The sequence below is a fragment of the Convolutriloba macropyga genome, chromosome 4 (genome assembly GCF_964194025.1).
Source record: "Convolutriloba macropyga chromosome 4, txConMacr16.3, whole genome shotgun sequence".
NCBI lineage: Eukaryota > Metazoa > Xenacoelomorpha > Acoela > Convolutidae > Convolutriloba > Convolutriloba macropyga.
The window spans coordinates 29,529,444-29,551,874 of NC_134471.1; the positions used below are offsets into that span (position 1 = coordinate 29,529,444).

The following is a 22,431-nucleotide window of genomic DNA, read 5'->3' on the forward strand; positions in this document are numbered from 1 at the left end:
CCTCCGTATTTTGAAATCATTTATTCTACGTCCTAATGCGTCGCAATCTGTTTTTTCTCGAAAAAAAAGTAAGTTATCCTACTTTTTCCCATTTAAAAAATTTTTGAGTGAAACTATTTTGACTTCCTATATGCTAGCTTTATTCAATTTTCCAATTTAAAAAATTGTTTAAAACAGAATCTTGTGGCAGAAAAATATCCACAAATTTGCGCATTTTTGTGGTTATGAGTTTTAGTCCTAATTGTATTCCTTAGGACAATAAATACAAAATAACTTTGGTTCATATCAGTTTTTTTTTAATTTATGAGACAAAACCTCTTTGATGGCTACGCATACTCATTCTGTAAGCATTTGAGTTATTACAAGGCAATAATTCTTCAACAGTTTTATCTGCTAGTCTTTTTGACAATAGTTTTATATTAATTTTTATATGGAGTCGACCAAAATATCTTTAGAAGGTTTAAAATTTGTTCAGTTTACAAGCAAAAGTTATAAACAAAGACAGGATGACCTGATAAACCAAAATCAATACGCATATTGACCAAAAAGTTGGGACATAACTGGTATTTCGACCATTCTTAGTACAAAAATTAGAATCAGAGAAAAAAATTCTCCATAAGTGAAGGAAGTTTATTCAAGCATTTTTGTTTTCGCAGAAAACTTTAATTTTTATTTTCGCCAAAGCACAGTATATATTGTTGAAGCAAATGTTTCTGCGATATCGTGTCAGACATAAGGATATTATGCATTGTATGATTTCAAATGCGAAAGTGGTAATTTTTTGTACAGCGCAGCAGCTCATGTGGCCTTCTTGTTTCTCGAAATTTTTCTGTGACATTATCTTTATTTCTCGCTGTCTAATCATTTCCATATAAGTGTTTTCGAAGCAATTTGAATTTCTCTTGTTGTAGGGGTATCTTTTATCTCAATAAATATTTTATAATTAGTAGTGCTGCTATGATTTTCAATACCAGCCGAAATTTTTTTGCTAGAATTTAAAGGACGCTTGTTAGATAGACTTCATGAACCGTTAAAAATTTCTGCAAGATCGTTATAAGAGTTTTTCTAATGATGGATAAACTCAATTCTCAAATTAGGCTTGAAAATTAATTCAAAGATTGTAAATTTTTTGCACGAATCTCGCCATATTGCTTTTTAAAAATATGGTAGCTTTAAATGACATTTTTAAGTCAAATTAATTTATTCTGATCAAAATAGTTAATAAACTAAAATTTAGCATGAACGTTTGGAATTTTGGCTTGAACCAAAATTCTGTAGCCTGTTCTTAGCGTTGCTCAATCTCTTCACACCACGATCTTTAAGCAAAAGACAACACCCACGGCAAACAAGGAGTCTCTAATTTGCGTTTGCATCTAATGTTCGACATCTGATTTCAGAAAAAAATCAGAACTTCAAGTTACATAGTTATTATAAAAACATACGTGAAACCATTGAAAAAGACTTTCTATATTCAGAGCTGCTATTATCGTAGTTTGATGTCTTCTTGAAGATTTAGAAATTCATAGAAAACCAAAAAAAACTAAAGTTTTCGTGACGTTGACATAACTTGGTCCAGAGGCAAAACCAGGTAAAAATTGAAAAAAGTAAAAAATAACGCTTCCGCACCAAATTATTTAATTCACAGCATTGATTGTCGGAAATACGCATATACAAAACCATTTTTTTGATATTTTAATTGGAAACTATTTTCAAACGTGTGTCTTTTGAGAAAACAAATTGTATTCTACCTGTGATAAAAACCTATATTGACCTACCAATTAAAAATTCTAAAACTGATAATGATTAACAAAAAATGAAAAACACACAAAAAAGGCCAAAATTTAAAAATCAGTTCTTTTTTTGAAGATAACTAATGTAAAAGTAACGAAAATAATTAGTTATCAACTGAAATTATTGAATAGATTATTCAGAATGCGATACGACTACAAAAAGAAGAAGTACAACAAAAGCGAACTTCAAAATTTTGAGGAAAATGAGAATGTCAAAAACATAGGCTGAGTTTCGAATAGTTATGTGGCTACATTACCAAAAAAAATTGTTAAGCATCAACTGAAAGCATTAGATAGTATCAATTATAGCTCCTTTTATAGCGAATCAGAACTTTGAAAAAAAGGCTCAATCACGAGACTACAAGAACAACAAATTGCCTGTAAAACTCGAGAATTCTTTTAAAAAAATTGACGAAAAACACTGTCGGATTGTACAAACCATGAGCTCTACTCAGGAAACACAATATTTTTCCAATAGGCCTCCTTTGAACATAATTGGGGCCTCTCATTAATTTACACTCTAACCAAGAATATTTTTGCCTGTAATTGAGATATAAAAAACAAAAAGACTCTAAAAACGACAGAGCCAAAATACAATTCGAGTCCACGAATCGAAATCATGTCAGAGACCGAATTTGTCGCAATTGAAAACATATTGTTGCAAACACCGTTCATAATATATGAAAAATAAGTGACGCATTTTAAAATATTGATCTAAGAAAGCAAAAGCCCACCAAAATTGTAAATTCCAAAACTTTTTTTCTGAACCGGAGGTAGAAAACCGTCATCTGAGTAAACGACGACTGTTTTTATGTCAGCACTTCAGATCAATTGGGACAAAATGGGGTAAAAAAACATATTTTGATTCCAATTTTCATTTAAAAAATGAAACAAATGCTGAATGTTCAAAAGTTTAGCACAAAATTAAGACAAATAAATGGTTTAAAAAATTCAGCAACTCTCTTTTATTGTTAACCTTAAAACCCATAAGGCTATCGTTAACAATTTTATCATATTTCTTATCAATTTTGATCAAAATTTCCGCAAAAATTACAAAAAAGGTGAACAAAACAATGGAAGTCAGGCTAACGTTCACAAAAGTTTAAAACTCCGTCACTCCTGAGGAGAAGAGAATTTCAAAAAAATCTTTAATTTCATATTCTACACGCGACAAGCTTAATAATAATCGGCGAATTTTTATTGAATAAACAAAACAGTTCAGCATATAGTTCCTCCCCGATCAAAGTGGCTCAGAACAAAAAGAGGACTAATTTCCTGCAGTTACTTTAATTTTATTCGTTCAATCTATTATTGCAATTTATGGCTAAACAAGGAGGCTCGGTAATGTGCGATCGCACATAAGGTTCCGACCCCACTCCTCCAAATTTTTGGCATAATTGTTCAGCAAATACCAAATAAGGAACAAATAGAAAACCCCAAAAATCAGGTAGTTGAAAAAAATGGTGCAAGAACGAGAAGATAGCCTCCAAAGCAAAAACTCCAAAGCGGTGTAAAAAATGATGCATTAGATTGATGAGATATGCCAATATTAAGAAGGCGAGCCAAGACGAACAGAAAAATAAAGCAACAACAAAAACATACATTAATTACATCAAAAAAATTATGTCCGTTTTAAAAAACAAAACTTAGTATCAAAGTCAAAATAGCGTCAGATAGACCATTAGACAATAAAGAACAAAAACAGTAAATTTGAAAAATTTGCTTAATTTTTTTAAATCAACTAATTTCTAAGTATTGAAAACCATTAGAAATCAACCGAGAAAACCTTTCGCTTTACGATTACCAGTGTTTCTAAAGATGGGAATTAGGAACTGTCGGTATTCAATTTTTATGCGGTTACAAAAAGAACAACAATTAGACAACAAACAAAAAATCAGTTAAATTTTACCACAAAACGATTTCGAAAACGTAAAGCTTAATTTGGCCCTCAAAATGTGTTTAATTGCACCTTCTTCGAACAACAACAATGTATTCTGTGACCTCTTATTATGAAACCAGGTATTAATTAGAAAAAAAAGAAAAAAGGCGAAATTAAGTAATATTTGTCTTTTTTCGAAAAAATTTTTTTTACAAAGACATGAAAGCCATTAATTACAAATTGAATAATATTAAATAGGTTCGTTTATTCTTCCAAAGGAAGCCATTTAGACCTGCAATTTTCCAGAATATATCTTACGTCTACAAAAAGAACGAAAAATATGACAAAAATCAAAAGTTATCTTAATTTTTTGTGAAAAACCCCCGTCGAAGCCAGTAAAGTCATAGCGAATTCTTTGAAAACATTAAATTTTGTGACACCAATCCCTTTTACACCTTAACTTGACAAAAATATTGTGATATTTGGCCTGTAATTAACGAGACTAGGTAACAAACAGACAAGAAAAGGAACAAAAATGCAAAAAGTTAAAAAAGGGTCATTTTATTTTGGAAAACAATTGTTTTCAATGTCATGAAAGCCATCAGCTATCTACTAATATCAGAATATTGGCTCATCAGTTCTTCCTTGAAAATCCAATGAAACTAAGTCATTGTACAGGAAAATTCAAACGACTAAAAAAAACAAAACAAAAACGACAGTTAGAGACAAAATTAAAAATTTCAATGAAATTCATTGAGAGAGTATTGTCGAAGCCGTTAATTCTAGAGTCTATATCCTTAAGGATTTTATTTTTATTGACTCTGTTTTATTTTGAACGCCAATAAATTGATATATGAACCGTCATTAACGTGAAAATATGACAAAACTCGAATACGTGAAAAAAGGGCATATAACTGAAAATAACAAAAATATGAAATCTTGTAGTATAAGCCAGAAAACCATAGATTTTGGTGTAAAACCGCAATAAAGATTGAACTTTCATTTTGTAGAAAGAAGAAGAATTATTTCATTGCCGACTCTAAGCTACAAGTTGACAAAATCAGGAGAAAAATGGAGGCAAAGTTCAATAAGCCTTTATTTAGTTAAATATTAAACCTTTTTTAAAGTGAAAACGACCATAGGCTTTAAAGTAGTAGAATAGATACAATAACTTAGAGCTAATTAGGAAACGAATTGGACCAATCACTAGTGAGCTGTGATTTTAAATGTTCTGTTATTTAATTAATATGTAAAAAAAATATCAAATTTTTTATAAAAAAAGAACGAATGATTACAATCCGAATCATTTTTAGATTGTAACGGTCCAAGAATGGTCCAAAATTGATCTGCTAATGTTGTTCGTCCTCTAAGAACACTTATTTTTTTGAAATTTATAGATGTAGAAAATTTGTTATTTAAAAAATCAAAAATAAATGCTGCGTTTTTGATTATCAACGAATAAATTTAGCAAAAAGCGGCAAAGTTTTAATTACGGAGAACTCGCAACGGAAGTTGAAGTTCAAATTGCCCCTTGTGAGTCTACAAAGATTGTGTTAGTGGTGTTTGGATGTGTACTTCCTGTAAATTTAATCAAAGTGGACTACAGAAACTTATTTCATGCTGCTTTTGATTAAAGAGTCTGAACTTTGAAATATTTAGCCAGAGTTTTTGACAAAAAATTTAATTAAAATAGCGGAAAATATTTTTTGTCTTCAAAAATAAAATCAACAACATTTTCTTAAAAAATTAACAAATTTTTGCAAAATTAGAAAATTTTTATTAAAAAATTCCGAAAAATGGGAAACAAATTAACGGAATTCACTCTATTTTCTCAAAAGTTTAAACTTCGATAACTCGCTGTAAAAACAAAAATCAAAAAAACCTTTTTAATTTCATATTCTACGCTCGACAAGCTTTCTAATGATACCAGTCTCAACTCTCTACAATGAATATATCGATCGGCCAAAATTGTCTGAACAAAAAAAACATTTGAGTATATAGTTCCTCCCCCCTCAAGAGGAGTCGGAACAATAATCTAGTTATTTAATTTGATTTATCGTTTCAAATTTTCATCGATCTTTTGTAAATTTTCCAACTTTGTTAAGTTGGATTGACCTGTTCCAACTTTTTTGAAATGTTCTATGGGAAATATTTGTTTGACTTATGTAAATAATTCTGCTTGAATTTTACGAGGGTTCTCAATCGTGCAATATCAGTCAGTAATAATCCCTTATACTAGAGTTTTTGATTCTTATCATTGAATTTCAGCAGTCCTCTTCAACCACAATCTGCTCAAATCCTGTGAGTTTTACAATTCTTCACAAACTATTTCTGAAATAGCCCATGGATTTAGACTAAACGAACTTAATTGAAGCAGACGAAGCAAAACGCGATGTTTATAAATTGATATGTATCAAATTTTGCGACACGTTGCTCACGTGTCTTGAACTAGAGCGGTTGCTTCATGCATTTATTCCCAGGGTTATGTCATGTCGTGCTTTCATTTCTGATATCTATTCTGCCGCTCCCTCACGGGTAGGTGAGACCATTTTTTCATAATAACAATAGTCTCAAAAACCCGTGAGCAGTTTAAAATGTTAGAGAAGACTTAATGATTCCATCGATTATATATAAGCTGCGTTGCTTAGACATTTAATGGAAAATTTCTACTGATTTTAATGGTATCGAGCGATTTAACAATCAATTTAAGCTTTTTCTTACCGCTCGCCGACTGAAAAATCCGCTACATGTAATCCCACTTTCAGGCTCGTAATATTTCACAGTTTTAAACGAGACAAAATCTCTCCGTAATTTCTCCTGGTAACTGCTGCTGTATTCCACGCTGCGGCCGCCTGATTTGTGGTTGCCCATAAATAATAACTTATAGACCACTAACTAACCCTAGTTATAAAAAGTTAACAAATCAAGACGGAACTCAGACGACACAATTTTACTACAAAAAGCACTAAATGAACTCGAAACTCATTGAAGGGTTCGATATACACAGCAATAAAGTTGTAGTAATATTTCAACCATAACCAGCATTATTGGGTTAAATGAAAGTTACGCGAATTTGTAACGAAATGATTATTACATATTTCTATTGTCTGTTGAATAACTTATGGTCTAATGTGGTAAAGTTGGCACAAAACAAAGAACAAACTTGACCACGACAAGTCATAGAGCGAAATTGATCACTTGATCACAAGTATTGCTGTTTGCATAATTTCATCACTATGTTTGAGATTCTAATTTCACTGAGAGTATGTTCAATATCGCGACCTACGTTTAAACTCGAACTCTTACTATAAACAAAAGGGTTGAAGTGTCCGACAAATGTTTTTGGGCTAAATTAGACGCAATGGCTTCTGTAATTGAATTCATAACAGTCACACTAGAACGCATATACGTGACGTCAAATGTCTAAAAGAAGGTGGTCGCCTTAATTAAAAGCGTGTCGAATAAGAGTGTTAGCACCTTTTAGATATTAAATAAACTCAGTGATAACAACATATTTCATACCATGCCGCAATGATAAACTGCCGGGAAACACGCAAGGGGGAACAGCAAACTAGTTTTCCCAGTTATGCTAAAATAGGTGGAAAATTGTGATTATTTGGGAAGTTGAATTCGAGGGGATAAAAACCGAATAAAACTCAACTTCAAAACAGCTAAATTCCGTGCAGTGAAGGTACCAAACAAAAAACCTGCTAAAAGCAGATAATTTCAGCGTTTTTCGATTTTACAATAATTTTCAGATTGTGTCGACGATTGAATATTGGAAAAAAAGCACATTGTAAAATGTTGAGAGGGGGAATTTTAAGCGCAGTGACGGAAACGTAACGTGGAAAAAGAGCGCGAAATGCTGCGAAAAAAGGAACAACGCACGTCGTTAATAATTAATATATGCTAATAAAATATCTTAGTACAAATTGAGCCGAAGCTAGAAGCAGCATCATTGAATATATTGCGTATAGATTGTAAAAAAGGTTACCTTTGATTCATGTACGTTCAATTGAACCACGTTGACTCTGATTGTAAAATATGGATTTACTTTGGGAAATTAATGTTTGTTTATCAAGATTAAAATTGCGATCTTACAGACACATGATGTTTATAAATTAACACAAACATTATATATAGGGCAAATTCACGTATACGGGTGAAAAGTTTGATACCAAAGTCGACCTCCATTTTCTGTCATTCGTCGTTTAGCTCTTATGTAATGTGAAAACGGTGGAAATTTTTGCTTTCTCCGGCCGGTTCTATATAATTAAGAATTTTTGACATTTTGACTTCTTTATAATGATAAATATAAACTGTAATGACTGCAGACAACATTGAATGCTTTTAAATTGGCATCTTTTAGTAGTAAAGTTGAAATCTTTTACTGCATAAACAGAATGTTTTTGACAGAATATAGTTATGGATGCTGGCGGCAACTATAATCGATATTACTGAATTTCGGTCAAGCACAATCTCATGTAGACCTTGACTAGTCCGGACGAACAATTATTCGAACAATATCATGTTTCGGTTTATTCACACTTTCGGATGAAAAAAATATTAAAGGGGGGAGCGGGTAGATAGGAGAGGAAACAGAGATTCAAATAGGAGAGGAAACAGAGATTCAAAAGGGAGAAACACAATCAGAGAGTAATCCCGAAGTTAAGACGCTGAAAGTCAATTGGAAAATGATACAAGGACAAAACAGAAGGGTAACTTCGTTAGGTATAGATAAAGTTTTCATTTGAAGTTTTGAGTTTGCAATATTCGATACCATCTATTGCTTTTATCACAGAATATAATCATGATCTCCTAACCACGTAGTTTTATATGTTGTGGCTGGTTTAACTGGTCTCTACTCATAAGCGATAATTCAAAATTCTCACTCTCCATAAAACGCCGTCTATTATGCTTTTATGGCTCCTTTCACAAGATCTACCCTAGGTTTATTAAAGCTGATCAATAATCGGAGTCATATTAACATATTACCAAAAATACATTGATCTCAGAGAGCAAATTGACGATTAGGTAATCAACTTTTTCACTAAATTTTGCAATAGCTTATTATTCGAGGTAACAGACTATGATTCGAATTAGGGTGACAAAAGGTATGGTCTAGACCGGGTATTTAACGTCTGGGAGGATACCCAAAAGTGAATCAAATTCAAATATTGGGGGGGGGGGCAATGTTTGGATTCGATTCATGTTTCTGCCAAATCATCCCGGGCCTCAGTTTTCATTATTTTATAAGTTTCATATTATATTGACGTCCATATAAAGATGGGGAAATGAACTTAAGATATTAACCGCAAAATGTGCATTTAAAGTTAAGATGCAAACGTATATAAAAAAATCTTAATACTTATTCGAAGCCAGATATGGGTCACATTTGCGTTTATGGATTCTTTGAAATCACGCTCACATCGTTAATGTTTCATAAAAATCGCGAGAATTCAAAGAACACTTAGCTTGTTCATAGGTTAAAAACAGACTTTTATCCTCTTGAACGTAGGCTGCTTATTACTGAAGCAAACACAGAGAGGAAATTTATGCACGTTTAAAGTATTTTACATTCTTTAGTTGTTCTAAGGGAAAAGTCTACATTATTATTGGGAAGAAATCGAAGAATTTTTCTTGATCATTGCTTCACATTTGATTACTTCAATAAAATTGCGTTTGTTTTTCTTAATTGGTCAATAAACAAGCGTCAACTTATCTCTGTGTTTTGTGAAAAATTTCATGACAATGAATTTCCGAGAACATATTTGTTGTGATAATTTTGTTGATCACTGTTACTGCATCAAGACAGCACTTTTTTCGGTGCAATTAATTGAATTATTTTATTTAAACAAAATCAATTAAATTAATAAAATATTTTAAACAATAAAAATAAACTAAAATTCCGGACAAATCAAGCTGCAAAACTACTTAATCGAGTATTGACGGTGACGGCTCAAAATTTTTCCAGCGAATCTGATTGGCTTAGAAACTTCAAAAGAGAAAATGAATTTTGGAATGAGTTTCAATTGCCATTTATAGTTGTCCGTTTCTGGGGAAATGCATGAAATAAAAAAAATCTCAGGAAGAATATTTGAATCAAAATTATAACAAAAATTTTTTATTGACCTTCTAGTGCGGCGTTGTTTTAGGCAAATTATTGGCTCCAACTTTTAGCTAACGTTTTCATCCACTAAGATACTATCATTTGCTTTTTGAGTTTTAAGTGCACTTGAGTGTCGTCTTTTGTAGTTCCATTGTTGTCCATTTTTCAGCCATTAGGACTGCTAAAAAGTTTTTTTTGATAACTCTCTTAGGGCTTTGCTGGCTGTGTTAGAATGATAGTGCTAAGATATTAATGGTCAGGTCATTAGTTAACTCAATTCCTCGGAACGTGATTCAGTACTTATTCTGCTTTGCCTTTTTATTAAGCAACTTTAACCGTTCATATCACAAATTTTATTAATTTTGGATTTTTAGCTTGCAACATGGCAGTTTGATCTTTTTTATGGCAGCTGTGGTATAATAGTACCTTCATCTTAAAAGTTTTAGTTTTGAGTTGCTAAATTAAGATAATCCATTATCATTTATCTAGTTCATTTTCGCTCTTTAAAATTTGTTCAATTTGTAAAGTTAGATTTCTGAAGATCAAATCTCAAGATTTCACGTCGTTAAAATTTGTTTACAATTTGTTGCATGATTGAATGTCTGTTCATAAATCTTGTAAAGATTTGCCGCTTTAAATTGTCTGATGATATGAATAAGTTATTGTTCAACCATTTTTATTCTTTCAATTTCATTCTTCTGAAATTCATAATTCAAATCAGTCAACTAAATTCTTTTCTCGAAATCGTTCCTCCAAAGCCTAATCTATACGATTCAAAAGTAAACTGTAATTCGTTAAGCGAAACACTAGTACAAAATAGAAGTGAGATTTCGCTCCGCCAGATCAAGATTTATTTTGTAACTCAAATAAATAAATTCCACTCGACAAAATTTAGCATTGATTCGCTCCGCGAATTAATAGATAAACACTCGCTTGCAATTCAATCGAATTGGCGTCGCCGATCAACAAACCCTACAATTTCTCATTTTGTACGACATGGCGCAGTCAGCTCGCGAATCCCGAAAAACACCTCTATCGATAGAGCCATTTTGGGAACGGCCGACTTCAGACCCACCGATCAGATGGGAGAAATGGAGAATACAAGTGAAATTAGCGATTCTCGCTCGGGAAAACATCACAATTGATACATTGTTGCAACCTAAACCGACAGAAGTTCGTTTGCCGGCAGAACCGAAATATGAGGCACCAATCGAAGATGCGACAGAGGAAACAGAAAGAGACAGACGAATTCGAAATAATCAATTGAAATTGCAGTGGGAGCTCAAATGTCAGAAACTAATTGAGGCAGGAATACTTTGTGGAGAACGACCATGGAACTTGTGCGACCAAAAATGCGTCTCTCTGTTATACTTGAGTATAGGCACAGAAGGACGACGTCTGCTAACACAAAAATTCCCACATGACAATATCTATGATTTGTCAACCCTCAAACTGTGGGAAATGATGGAGATCGCCTTCATTCGCCCCAGAAACATTACATTCGATAGATACGTCTTCTTCTCCAGAAAACAAAAGAAGGGCGAGTCAGTTGAGCAATTTTACAGTGTTCTTAAGGAGCTTGCAGAAAACTGCGATTTTGAAAACCGTGAGGAAGCCATAATAAGGGATATCTTCATTACAAACATGTTAGACGACGACATCCAACGAGAGCTACTTCGAGATACGGTAGAACCAGAAAGGGCTCTCAGTATTGCAGTGAACATGGAAATGGGCAACCAAAATCAACAACGGATTTCATCCAACAATGGAGGAAACGGCAACGCAGTAAACGTGATACAACAGAATAGTCGACTTCGCGGCGCGGGTGTGCGTGGTAATCAATCGACGAGGATAACAACGAATCGCACCTCCATTGGACAATGCCGTGGTTGTGGTCAAAGTTGGACACCTACACATCGTCAGGTTTGCCCCGCCATGGGTAAGAAATGTAATTATTGTGGTTTGCAAAATCATTTTGCAAAAGTATGTCGTCGACGACTTAATAACTCGAGAACTAATGATGATCTTTTTCTTAAAAAATGCGCTGAAAAACGCTGAAAATATGTAAGAAATGCGCTGAATTTTCAGCGCATTTCTCACATAATTTCAGCGCTTTCCTCATAAACTGTCTTTTAATATAAAATCAAACTAAATAGGAAAGAAATTCAGGAATCATTGGCGCGGTGGATTGAGTGAAGGCTACGGCACCGGAGAGCAGGGTTCGATTGCCAGTGATTGCTGTTTTTTCAAAACTCAGTGGATTTCAGCGCATTTCTTGCAAAGTTTCAGCGCATTTCAGCACATTTCAGCGCATTTTTATGTAAGGTTTTTGCGCTGAATTTTTTGAAAAATCAGCGCATTTCAGTGGATTTCTTACAAAAATTGTCTCGACCCGGGTGTTGTGGCTGGTTTAACTGGTCTCTACTCATAAGCGATAATTCAAAATTCTCACTCTCCATAAAACGCCGTCTATTATGCTTTTATGGCTCCTTTCACAAGATCTACCCTAGGTTTATTAAAGCTGATCAATAATCGGAGTCATATTAACATATTACCAGAAATGCATTGATCTCAGAAAGCAAATCGACGATTAGGTAATCAACTTTTTCACTAAATTTTGCAATAGCTTATTATTCGAGGTAACAGACTATGATTCGAATTAGGGTGACAAAAGGTATGATCTAGACCGGGTATTTAACGTCTGGGAGGATACCCAAAAGTGAATCAAATTCAAATATTGGGGGGGGCAATGTTTGGATTCGATTCATGTTTCTGCCAAATCATCCCGGGCCTCAGTTTTCATTATTTTATAAGTTTCATATTATATTGACGTCCATATAAAGATGGGGAAATGAACTTAAGATATTAACCGCAAAATGTGCATTTAAAGTTAAGATGCAAACGTATATAAAAAAATCTTAATACTTATTCGAAGCCAGATATGGGTCACATTTGCTTTTATGGATTCTTTGAAATCACGCTCACATCGTTAATGTTTCATAAAAATCGCGAGAATTCAAAGAACACTTAGCTTGTTCATAGGTTAAAAACAGACTTTTATCCTCTTGAACATAGGCTGCTTATTACTGAAGCAAACACAGAGAGGAAATTTATGCACGTTTAAAGTATTTTACATTCTTTAGTTGTTCTAAGGGAAAAGTCTACATTATTATTGGGAAGAAATCGAAGAATTTTTCTTGATCATTGCTTCACATTTGATTACTTCAATAAAATTGCGTTTGTTTTTCTTAATTGGTCAATAAACAAGCGTCAACTTATCTCTGTGTTTTGTGAAAAATTTCATGACAATGAATTTCCGAGAACATATTTGTTGTGATAATTTTGTTGATCACTGTTACTGCATCAAGACAGCACTTTTTTCGGTGCAATTAATTGAATTATTTTATTTAAACAAAATCAATTAAATTAATAAAATATTTTAAACAATAAAAATAAACTAAAATTCCGGACAAATCAAGCTGCAAAACTACTTAATCGAGTATTGACGGTGACGGCTCAAAATTTTTCCAGCGAATCTGATTGGCTTAGAAACTTCAAAAGAGAAAATGAATTTTGGAATGAGTTTCAATTGCCATTTATAGTTGTCCGTTTCTGGGGAAATGCATGAAATAAAAAAAATCTCAGGAAGAATATTTGAATCAAAATTATAACAAAAAATTTTTTATTGACCTTCTAGTGCGGCGTTGTTTTAGGCAAATTATTGGCTCCAACTTTTAGCTAACGTTTTCATCCACTAAGATACTATCATTTGCTTTTTGAGTTTTAAGTGCACTTGAGTGTCGTCTTTTGTAGTTCCATTGTTGTCCATTTTTCAGCCATTAGGACTGCTAAAAAGTTTTTTTTGATAACTCTCTTAGGGCTTTGCTGGCTGTGTTAGAATGATAGTGCTAAGATATTAATGGTCAGGTCATTAGTTAACTCAATTCCTCGGAACGTGATTCAGTACTTATTCTGCTTTGCCTTTTTATTAAGCAACTTTAACCGTTCATATCACAAATTTTATTAATTTTGGATTTTTAGCTTGCAACATGGCAGTTTGATCTTTTTTATGGCAGCTGTGGTATAATAGTACCTTCATCTTAAAAGTTTTAGTTTTGAGTTGCTAAATTAAGATAATCCATTATCATTTATCTAGTTCATTTTCGCTCTTTAAAATTTGTTCAATTTGTAAAGTTAGATTTCTGAAGATCAAATCTCAAGATTTCACGTCGTTAAAATTTGTTTACAATTTGTTGCATGATTGAATGTCTGTTCATAAATCTTGTAAAGATTTGCCGCTTTAAATTGTCTGATGATATGAATAAGTTATTGTTCAACCATTTTTATTCTTTCAATTTCATTCTTCTGAAATTCATAATTCAAATCAGTCAACTAAATTCTTTTCTCGAAATCGTTCCGCCAAAGCCTAATCTATACGATTCAAAAGTAAACTGTAATTCGTTAAGCGAAACACTAGTACAAAATAGAAGTGAGATTTCGCTCCGCCAGATCAAGATTTATTTTGTAACTCAAATAAATGAATTCCACTCGACAAAATTTAGCATTGATTCGCTCCGCGAATTAATAGATAAACACTCGCTTGCAATTCAATCGAATTGGCGTCGCCGATCAACAAACCCTACAATTTCTCATTTTGTACGACATGGCGCAGTCAGCTCGCGAATCCCGAAAAACACCTCTATCGATAGAGCCATTTTGGGAACGGCCGACTTCAGACCCACCGATCAGATGGGAGAAATGGAGAATACAAGTGAAATTAGCGATTCTCGCTCGGGAAAACATCACAATTGATACATTGTTGCAACCTAAACCGACAGAAGTTCGTTTGCCGGCAGAACCGAAATATGAGGCACCAATCGAAGATGCGACAGAGGAAACAGAAAGAGACAGACGAATTCGAAATAATCAATTGAAATTGCAGTGGGAGCTCAAATGTCAGAAACTAATTGAGGCAGGAATACTTTGTGGAGAACGACCATGGAACTTGTGCGACCAAAAATGCGTCTCTCTGTTATACTTGAGTATAGGCACGGAAGGACGACGTCTGCTAACACAAAAATTCCCACATGACAATATCTATGATTTGTCAACCCTCAAACTGTGGGAAATGATGGAGATCGCCTTCATTCGCCCCAGAAACATTACATTCGATAGATACGTCTTCTTCTCCAGAAAACAAAAGAAGGGCGAGTCAGTTGAGCAATTTTACAGTGTTCTTAAGGAGCTTGCAGAAAACTGCGATTTTGAAAACCGTGAGGAAGCCATAATAAGGGATATCTTCATTACAAACATGTTAGACGACGACATCCAACGAGAGCTACTTCGAGATACGGTAGAACCAGAAAGGGCTCTCAGTATTGCAGTGAACATGGAAATGGGCAACCAAAATCAACAACGGATTTCATCCAACAATGGAGGAAACGGCAACGCAGTAAACGTGATACAACAGAATAGTCGACTTCGCGGCGCGGGTGTGCGTGGTAATCAATCGACGAGGATAACAACGAATCGCACCTCCATTGGACAATGCCGTGGTTGTGGTCAAAGTTGGACACCTACACATCGTCAGGTTTGCCCCGCCATGGGTAAGAAATGTAATTATTGTGGTTTGCAAAATCATTTTGCAAAAGTATGTCGTCGACGACTTAATAACTCGAGAACTAATCAACAAAATAATCGTATTAATACAGTAGAAAATGTAGACACTTCAAATCAAAACTCAAGTCAAGAAAACCAAAATGTTAACTACATAAACTATAATGCGGAAACCCACTCAGACTACGATTCCTCTGACGATAACTATGTCGCTACTATCGAAAACGTCGATTCACCGAATACAACTTTGCAAAATTTATCAATTATTATTGGTAACACAAATTGTGACTTACTACTTGATTCCGGTAGTGGCTGTACCATAATAAACATGTCATTAGCAAGAGAAATAATGTTCAACTGTATCCAATCCCAATGGTCAGAGAAAAAGCCGCAAGAATTGAAGTCTTTTTCGAATGATATAGTTCAACCACTTGGAACATTGAAAACTCCTGTAAAATGCAACGACTGGTATATCTCGAAAGCAAGAATTACAGTAGTACCTGACGGATTTAGACCAATATTAGGAAGAGACCTTTTTGACCAATTAGGTATTACAATCACTCAAAAACCTTGTCCAAAAATCGAAGTTAACAACGTGGATCAAACGTGTGTAATAAAAAAATCACTAGCAAAAGAGTTTCCTGAACTAATATCACGAATTGGCAAATCAAAAAATCATACAGTAAACTCCAAATTTCACAGAAACTATCGAGTTGTACATCAAAAAGGTAGAAAAGTACCAATACACCTCCAACCAAAAGTAAAAATTGAGTTAGAAAAACTGCTTAATGAAGGACACATCGAAAAACTAAACAATTGCTCAGATCAATTTTTCATATCCCCAATAGTCATCACTGTGAAAAAGGATCAGTCAATAAAAATAGCACTGGATTCAAAAATTCTCAACAAAGCGATTCACAAAAACAAGTACCAAATGCCGAACATTGACTCACTAATTCAAACTATTTCGCAAACTCTATCATCGGCGCCGCAAGAGACCGCATATTTTACAACGCTTGATCTGCAGTACGCGTACAGCCAACTCAATTTACATAACGATACGGCCCGCCATTGTAACTTTAATATTGTTAGTGGAGATATGACAGGAACATATCGATTTAAAACGGGATTCTATGGTTTAACAGATATGCCAGCAGAATTTCAAAAAGCTATTGACTGTACTCTTGCGGGTTTAGAAAATACATTCTGTTTTTTGGACGACATATTAATAGTAAGCAGAGGAAGAATCGAAAAACACTTGGATTTGGTACGAAAATGCTTAATAAGACTTGACCAAGAGAATCTGCGAATTAATTTGGCAAAATGTCATTTTGCTAAAGACAAAATTGAATGGCTCGGTCACAATATTACACAGTCAGGTGTAACACCTCTCTCGAGCAACACAGACGCAATTGAAAAATTAGCAGCACCAACTAACCTCAAAAAACTTAGATCATTTATGGGATCAGTTCATCACTTAGGAAAATTCATTCCGAACTTGTCTCAACTATGTTACCCTCTTAGACCTTTGTTAAAGAAAAACACTAAGTTCATTTGGACGGACGAGCATGAAAAACACTTTTGCTTAATTAAAGAGAAAATTGCGGAAACAACGGAAAATAAACATTTCAATCCAGAGTTAGAAACACGCATTAAATGCGATGCTTCACGTAAAGGATTAGGATGCGCATTGGAGCAACGAACGCCCAATGGTTGGCACACTGTAGCATTCGCATCGCGATTTCTTAATTCAGTAGAAGATAGATACAGTGTTAACGAACTCGAACTCCTAGGGGTGGTGTGGTCTATCGAACATTTTAAATACTATCTCTACGGAAAACCATTCACCGTCATCACTGATCATAGAGCCCTCTTATCTATTATGCGAGAAAATAGATCTAATAAGTCATACAATAGCAGATTAACACGTTGGGTGGACCGATTATTGCCATTCGATTTTTCAATTGATCATCTTCCTGGCTCTAAAATGGGCTTAGTGGATTACATTTCTCGCGACCCACATCAACAAGCCGCTAATATATCTACATACGATGAACAATTCATAGTAGCAAAATTGGATGTAATTAAGCGCGGCGCGAAACGCTTTCTATTAAATGCTGAAAATTACGTTGATTTCGCAGCGCGAAATCCACCCACAAAATGCGTCGAGCATAATCTAAATTCCATTAACAAATTTGGAAGTGAATTGGCACCGCGAAATCCAGAACATTCTAATATTACGCTAACTGACAATTCAATTAGCGAATTAAGCCCAATTAATGCAAATACCAAACCCGAAATTGAAATAGCCAACATTCCAAACTCGCTTTCTGCCTACAATCGCTCAACTAATCAGTCGCATAGTAATTTAAACAATTTCCAGCGAATAGCCCAAAAATTTAGACAAGTTTACATGATGTCCCAGCCGAATTCCGACGACGAAACCCTCATGTCTGTTAAGCAATCCACTCCATCAAGAGTTCGCTTCGCGGATGCAGGGCCCTCAATTGCATCAACCGCTCCAATTGTCCCAGCCGCACCCAGTACCCCAACAACACCGACAACAGACACAACAGGCACTTCCACTTCAGGCGACGAATTATATCTAGACTCGTTTAATTTTGCGTTATCGAAAATATTTTCCAGCTCTCTAATGGCGAGTCTAACGACAAAAGACGCAATACTTAAAGAAATTCGTGACTGTATCCTCACAGGTAACGAGGACCGATGTAAGCAGATCTCGCCGTATATACACAGTTACTGGAAAGATCTTCATGTGAAGAGTGGGTGTGTATGTATTGACGACAGAATAGCACTCCCGCACACAATAAAGGACGCCTATGTGGACGCAATCCACGCCACGCATCCGGGCACATGGGGCATGACAGACATGGCATCGCACGCGTGGTGGCCATATATGCATCGTGATTTGGCCACAAAGACGGCGAAGTGCAACCCGTGTGTAAAAATCGGTAAAAATTTAAAATCTATAATACCAATTAAAAAATGGGCACCATTAAAACTATGTAAAGTTCCCAATGAAGAAATTCAAATTGATTTTGGCGGACCCATATATAATGAGAAAAATCAAGAAGTCTACTTTCTTGCATGTATTGACCGATTTTTGAAATTTCCATCAGCTGAGGTATTTGAAAACGCGAATGCAGATAATATTTTGAAATTCCTTCAAGAATATGTTTTATTACACGGTATACCCCGTGCAATTAGACTAGATCAAGCTAGATGTCAAACGGGCCAGCGAATTAAAGCATTCTGTAATCAAAATAATATAGAGCTAATTGAAGCACCAATACACGATCACAGAGCTATTGGCTTAGTGGAGAGGCTAATTCAAACAATCAAGAATCGTCTAGCATGTATTAAAACGGCGGCACGAAATCAATTTAATATAAAGGCTTCAATAAATTCAATAATATATCAACTGCGAATCTGTCGTCAAAAGACGATAAACATGTCACCATTTGAAGCACATTTTGGTCGCAAAGCAAATACGCCTTTAAGTAACATAACAACAAAGCCAGACCCTAAAAGTCTAACATACAATAACATTCTAAATAAATATTTAGATCTGGAGACAGTTAGATGGGATCAACTAATTAAAGATGAGAATTGGACGAACGAAGAAAGGAGTGACACAGAAGTGGAGGACAACAAATTTCACTTATGTAAAGATGCGGAAAAACGTCAACAAGACGACACTAACAAAGAGTCCCGATTCATCCTCCATCCGGATGTATGCCAACCACTACCGAGGACAGAGACTTCATTAGAACTAAAACTGGCAAAGAAACGACCAAGGACTAAAAAGGTCCAAGAAGAGTCTAGATGGACTTTATGAAGTATTGGCCCCCGGCTCCTCTGTAATCAAAACAGACGAACACACGTCTGTCATAAAAGAGCCTGGCAAACGTGAAGTCACAATCTGGAACTCCAATTTGGCTAAATTTGGGACAAAGGCAGAGAGGGGGACTGAGCTTCAAGCCTATGCCAATAGGAGACCAACGATCCCAACAGGAAAAACTACGGAGGAGCTTATTAATAATCATGCTAAAGAGTTGAGAAGAAAAATCGAGGGAGGAAAGAAAATGAAACACCGTCGAATCGCTGACGATATCAGCACTGTGTCATCCATACACTCAAATGTAACACGGGCACTACGAGTAAAGATGCCAATCAAACCAAAACGTCATGTACAAATCGCGCCGCCAAATCAACAACCAGATCAAGATACTCAACCCGCAGCGCCAATAGACCTCCCCACATCTAGTATTGTAATAGCAGAACCGCCAAGTCGACCCAAAAGAAAAGCCGCTAGTAAAGCCTCCGCAAATCTTATGCCCGCCAAACGAACACGAGCATCAACTTCGGTCACTGAAACAGACAAATCGGCAGCTTCGTCACAAACATGCCCCCCAACGACATCCAGTTCGAATGTAACAGGAAAACAAAAAAGACGGCAGAAATTGAAACAACAACAAATAGAAAACAAAACGCTAATCTCACAGATTCAAACGGCCGCCTCACAAACACAACATGTAGAATCGAATTTTACAGTGCCGCAATGCTCACCAACTCCTGCTTTCCCAGTTCAATACTACGTTTCACCAAACTACGAAGGACCTGAGGTGTCGATGACAGTTGGTGAGGCAGAACGTTATTATGAGAGCGAGAGTGACTGAATTGAAAATATCTCAAAATAAACATTACTCAAAAACTTCATTCAAACTCTCAAAACTTTATGATATTATTTAATTAACAAGTACATATTTTACTAATTTTCTGCTAAATAATTCTCATTATTTACTTCTCCAAAGGGGGAAATGTGGTATAATAGTACCTTCATCTTAAAAGTTTTAGTTTTGAGTTGCTAAATTAAGATAATCCATTATCATTTATCTAGTTCATTTTCGCTCTTTAAAATTTGTTCAATTTGTAAAGTTAGATTTCTGAAGATCAAATCTCAAGATTTCACGTCGTTAAAATTTGTTTACAATTTGTTGCATGATTGAATGTCTGTTCATAAATCTTGTAAAGATTTGCCGCTTTAAATTGTCTGATGATATGAATAAGTTATTGTTCAACCATTTTTATTCTTTCAATTTCATTCTTCTGAAATTCATAATTCAAATCAGTCAACTAAATTCTTTTCTCGAAATCGTTCCGCCAAAGCCTAATCTATACGATTCAAAAGTAAACTGTAATTCGTTAAGCGAAACACTAGTACAAAATAGAAGTGAGATTTCGCTCCGCCAAATCAAGATTTATTTTGTAACTCAAATAAATAAATTCCACTCGACAAAATTTAGCATTGATTCGCTCCGCGAATTAATAGATAAACACTCGCTTGCAATTCAATCGAATTGGCGTCGCCGATCAACAAACCCTACAATTTCTCATTTTGTACGACAGCAGCTAAGCATCTTTTTATCTTGTTATCATCTCTTTCCGGCCAGCTACAACTAAACAACTAAAAATGTGCGTTAATGGAAGCGAAATAAAGTTTGAATAGCGAATTTTTGTGAACATAGAAGTGAAGATTGAGTTAGTGAATTTTTGACGCTCGTGATCGTCGTCAAATTTTAAGTTCTTTCTGATTTGGCTCAAAACTGAAGCATTTAAAATTAAAAAAGCAATGGGTAGAAATAAAATAAAGTTGTAATGGTTTCAACATTTACTTTTTGCAAATTGTTACCGAAGTACACACATGTAGTTTTTATTGCACACATTATTGTAAAACCTAGCCATCGGGTTAACAAATGTTTTGAATAAAAAGAAAGACTCACTTTCTGAGCTTAAAGAGTTTGAGTTACCATAAACATTAAAAACAAGAGGTGTATGTTTTCCATATATAACGCAAAAACTAGGAAACAACCACTCGGTAACAGCAGAGTAACCAATTCATAATTACTGACGCTCACTTTGTAAAATTTTAAAATTCATTTTGCAATTCAAATTTTGACAGCACAGGAATTAAAATCACAAATTGATCAATTTTTTGTCTAGCAAAAGTTAGAAAAATGAAAACAGAGAAAACAGATAACTCCAGAGAGTGAAGCTGAAAAGTTTGTAAAGGTATAATTATTTTTTGTTTTTTTGTTACATTCCCAATCCAATAAAGTTTTGGAAATTAAATATTTGAAGAAATGCAGATCTACTAAATTTAACCATTTCAAAATTGATGAATCGTTTGACGAGATCTCGCATTAATTTGAAAAAAAAAAAACATTTCCAACTAAAATTTCGAAAACTGCAAGTGCAATTTTCACTTTTAAAATGATAATGAGCAATTGTTGGCCAATGAGCTGCTGAAAAATCTCACCAAGTAAATTGCCAGAATAGGAACCTTAATAATTTTTAAAAAACATACAATAGATTGTAAAAATTTGACCTACTCCAAAGTTCAATGTGCTTATGATGAACCAAAAAGAGGTGTTATGACAAAAATATGGCCATTTGTGACTTTCAATTGTAGAAATTGTTGTTATTTCTTCCCAAAATTAAGTTTTTGTTTTAGAACCGTGATGAAGACACAATAAACAAAATGCTTACACTTTGTTTATTAGTGCAAATTAGTTGAAAAAAATATTCCAAAACAAAAAAAATCTACTTTTTAATTATATTTGGTTTGGTAACTTGTTACAACTTTGAGTTTTAAATCATTTTATAATTTGATGTGGTCATTAGGGAAAACTTAGTATTCAGGAGCCAATTGTTTTGTTTTTATCGTCAACACAGTGGATTTGCTACTATTTTTGTGATCTAAGTGTGTTCTTCTGAAAGACATAAATAAAGAGGAAAGATGGATATTAAAAACTTGGCTTTCAAAATCACCAACTTTGGAAAAAAAATTGCATTATTGATCATCATCGATCTGCAAGTAAGGGTTCCGTTCCACTACGTTTGTAGTTTTTAAAAAGTTAGGAACAAAAAAGCAAATTCTGATGACATCTGATGATTACAACGGCGATTTTTATTAACAGTTGCGGCAGAGTTTACACTATGGTTCGATTGATTTT

The 22,431-nt window shown here is 34.4% G+C and overlaps 1 protein-coding gene across 2 annotated transcripts in view; it reads right to left on the bottom strand.

Annotated features, from left to right (window-relative positions):
• LOC142337595 (uncharacterized) overlaps window positions 1-22,431 on the bottom strand; it is a 59,556-nt gene that overhangs the window by 31,997 nt on the left and 5,128 nt on the right. Inside the window, exon 1 of one of the 2 annotated variants that reach the window (XM_075386938.1) lies at window positions 6,391-7,780. The exons of the other annotated variant lie outside the window; for it this stretch is intronic. Coding sequence (XP_075243053.1) covers window positions 6,391-6,540 — 150 coding nt within the window. The 5' untranslated portion in view covers window positions 6,541-7,780. Of the gene's footprint in view, window positions 1-6,390; window positions 7,781-22,431 lie in introns of those variants that run through there. 2 annotated transcript variants of the gene reach the window in all.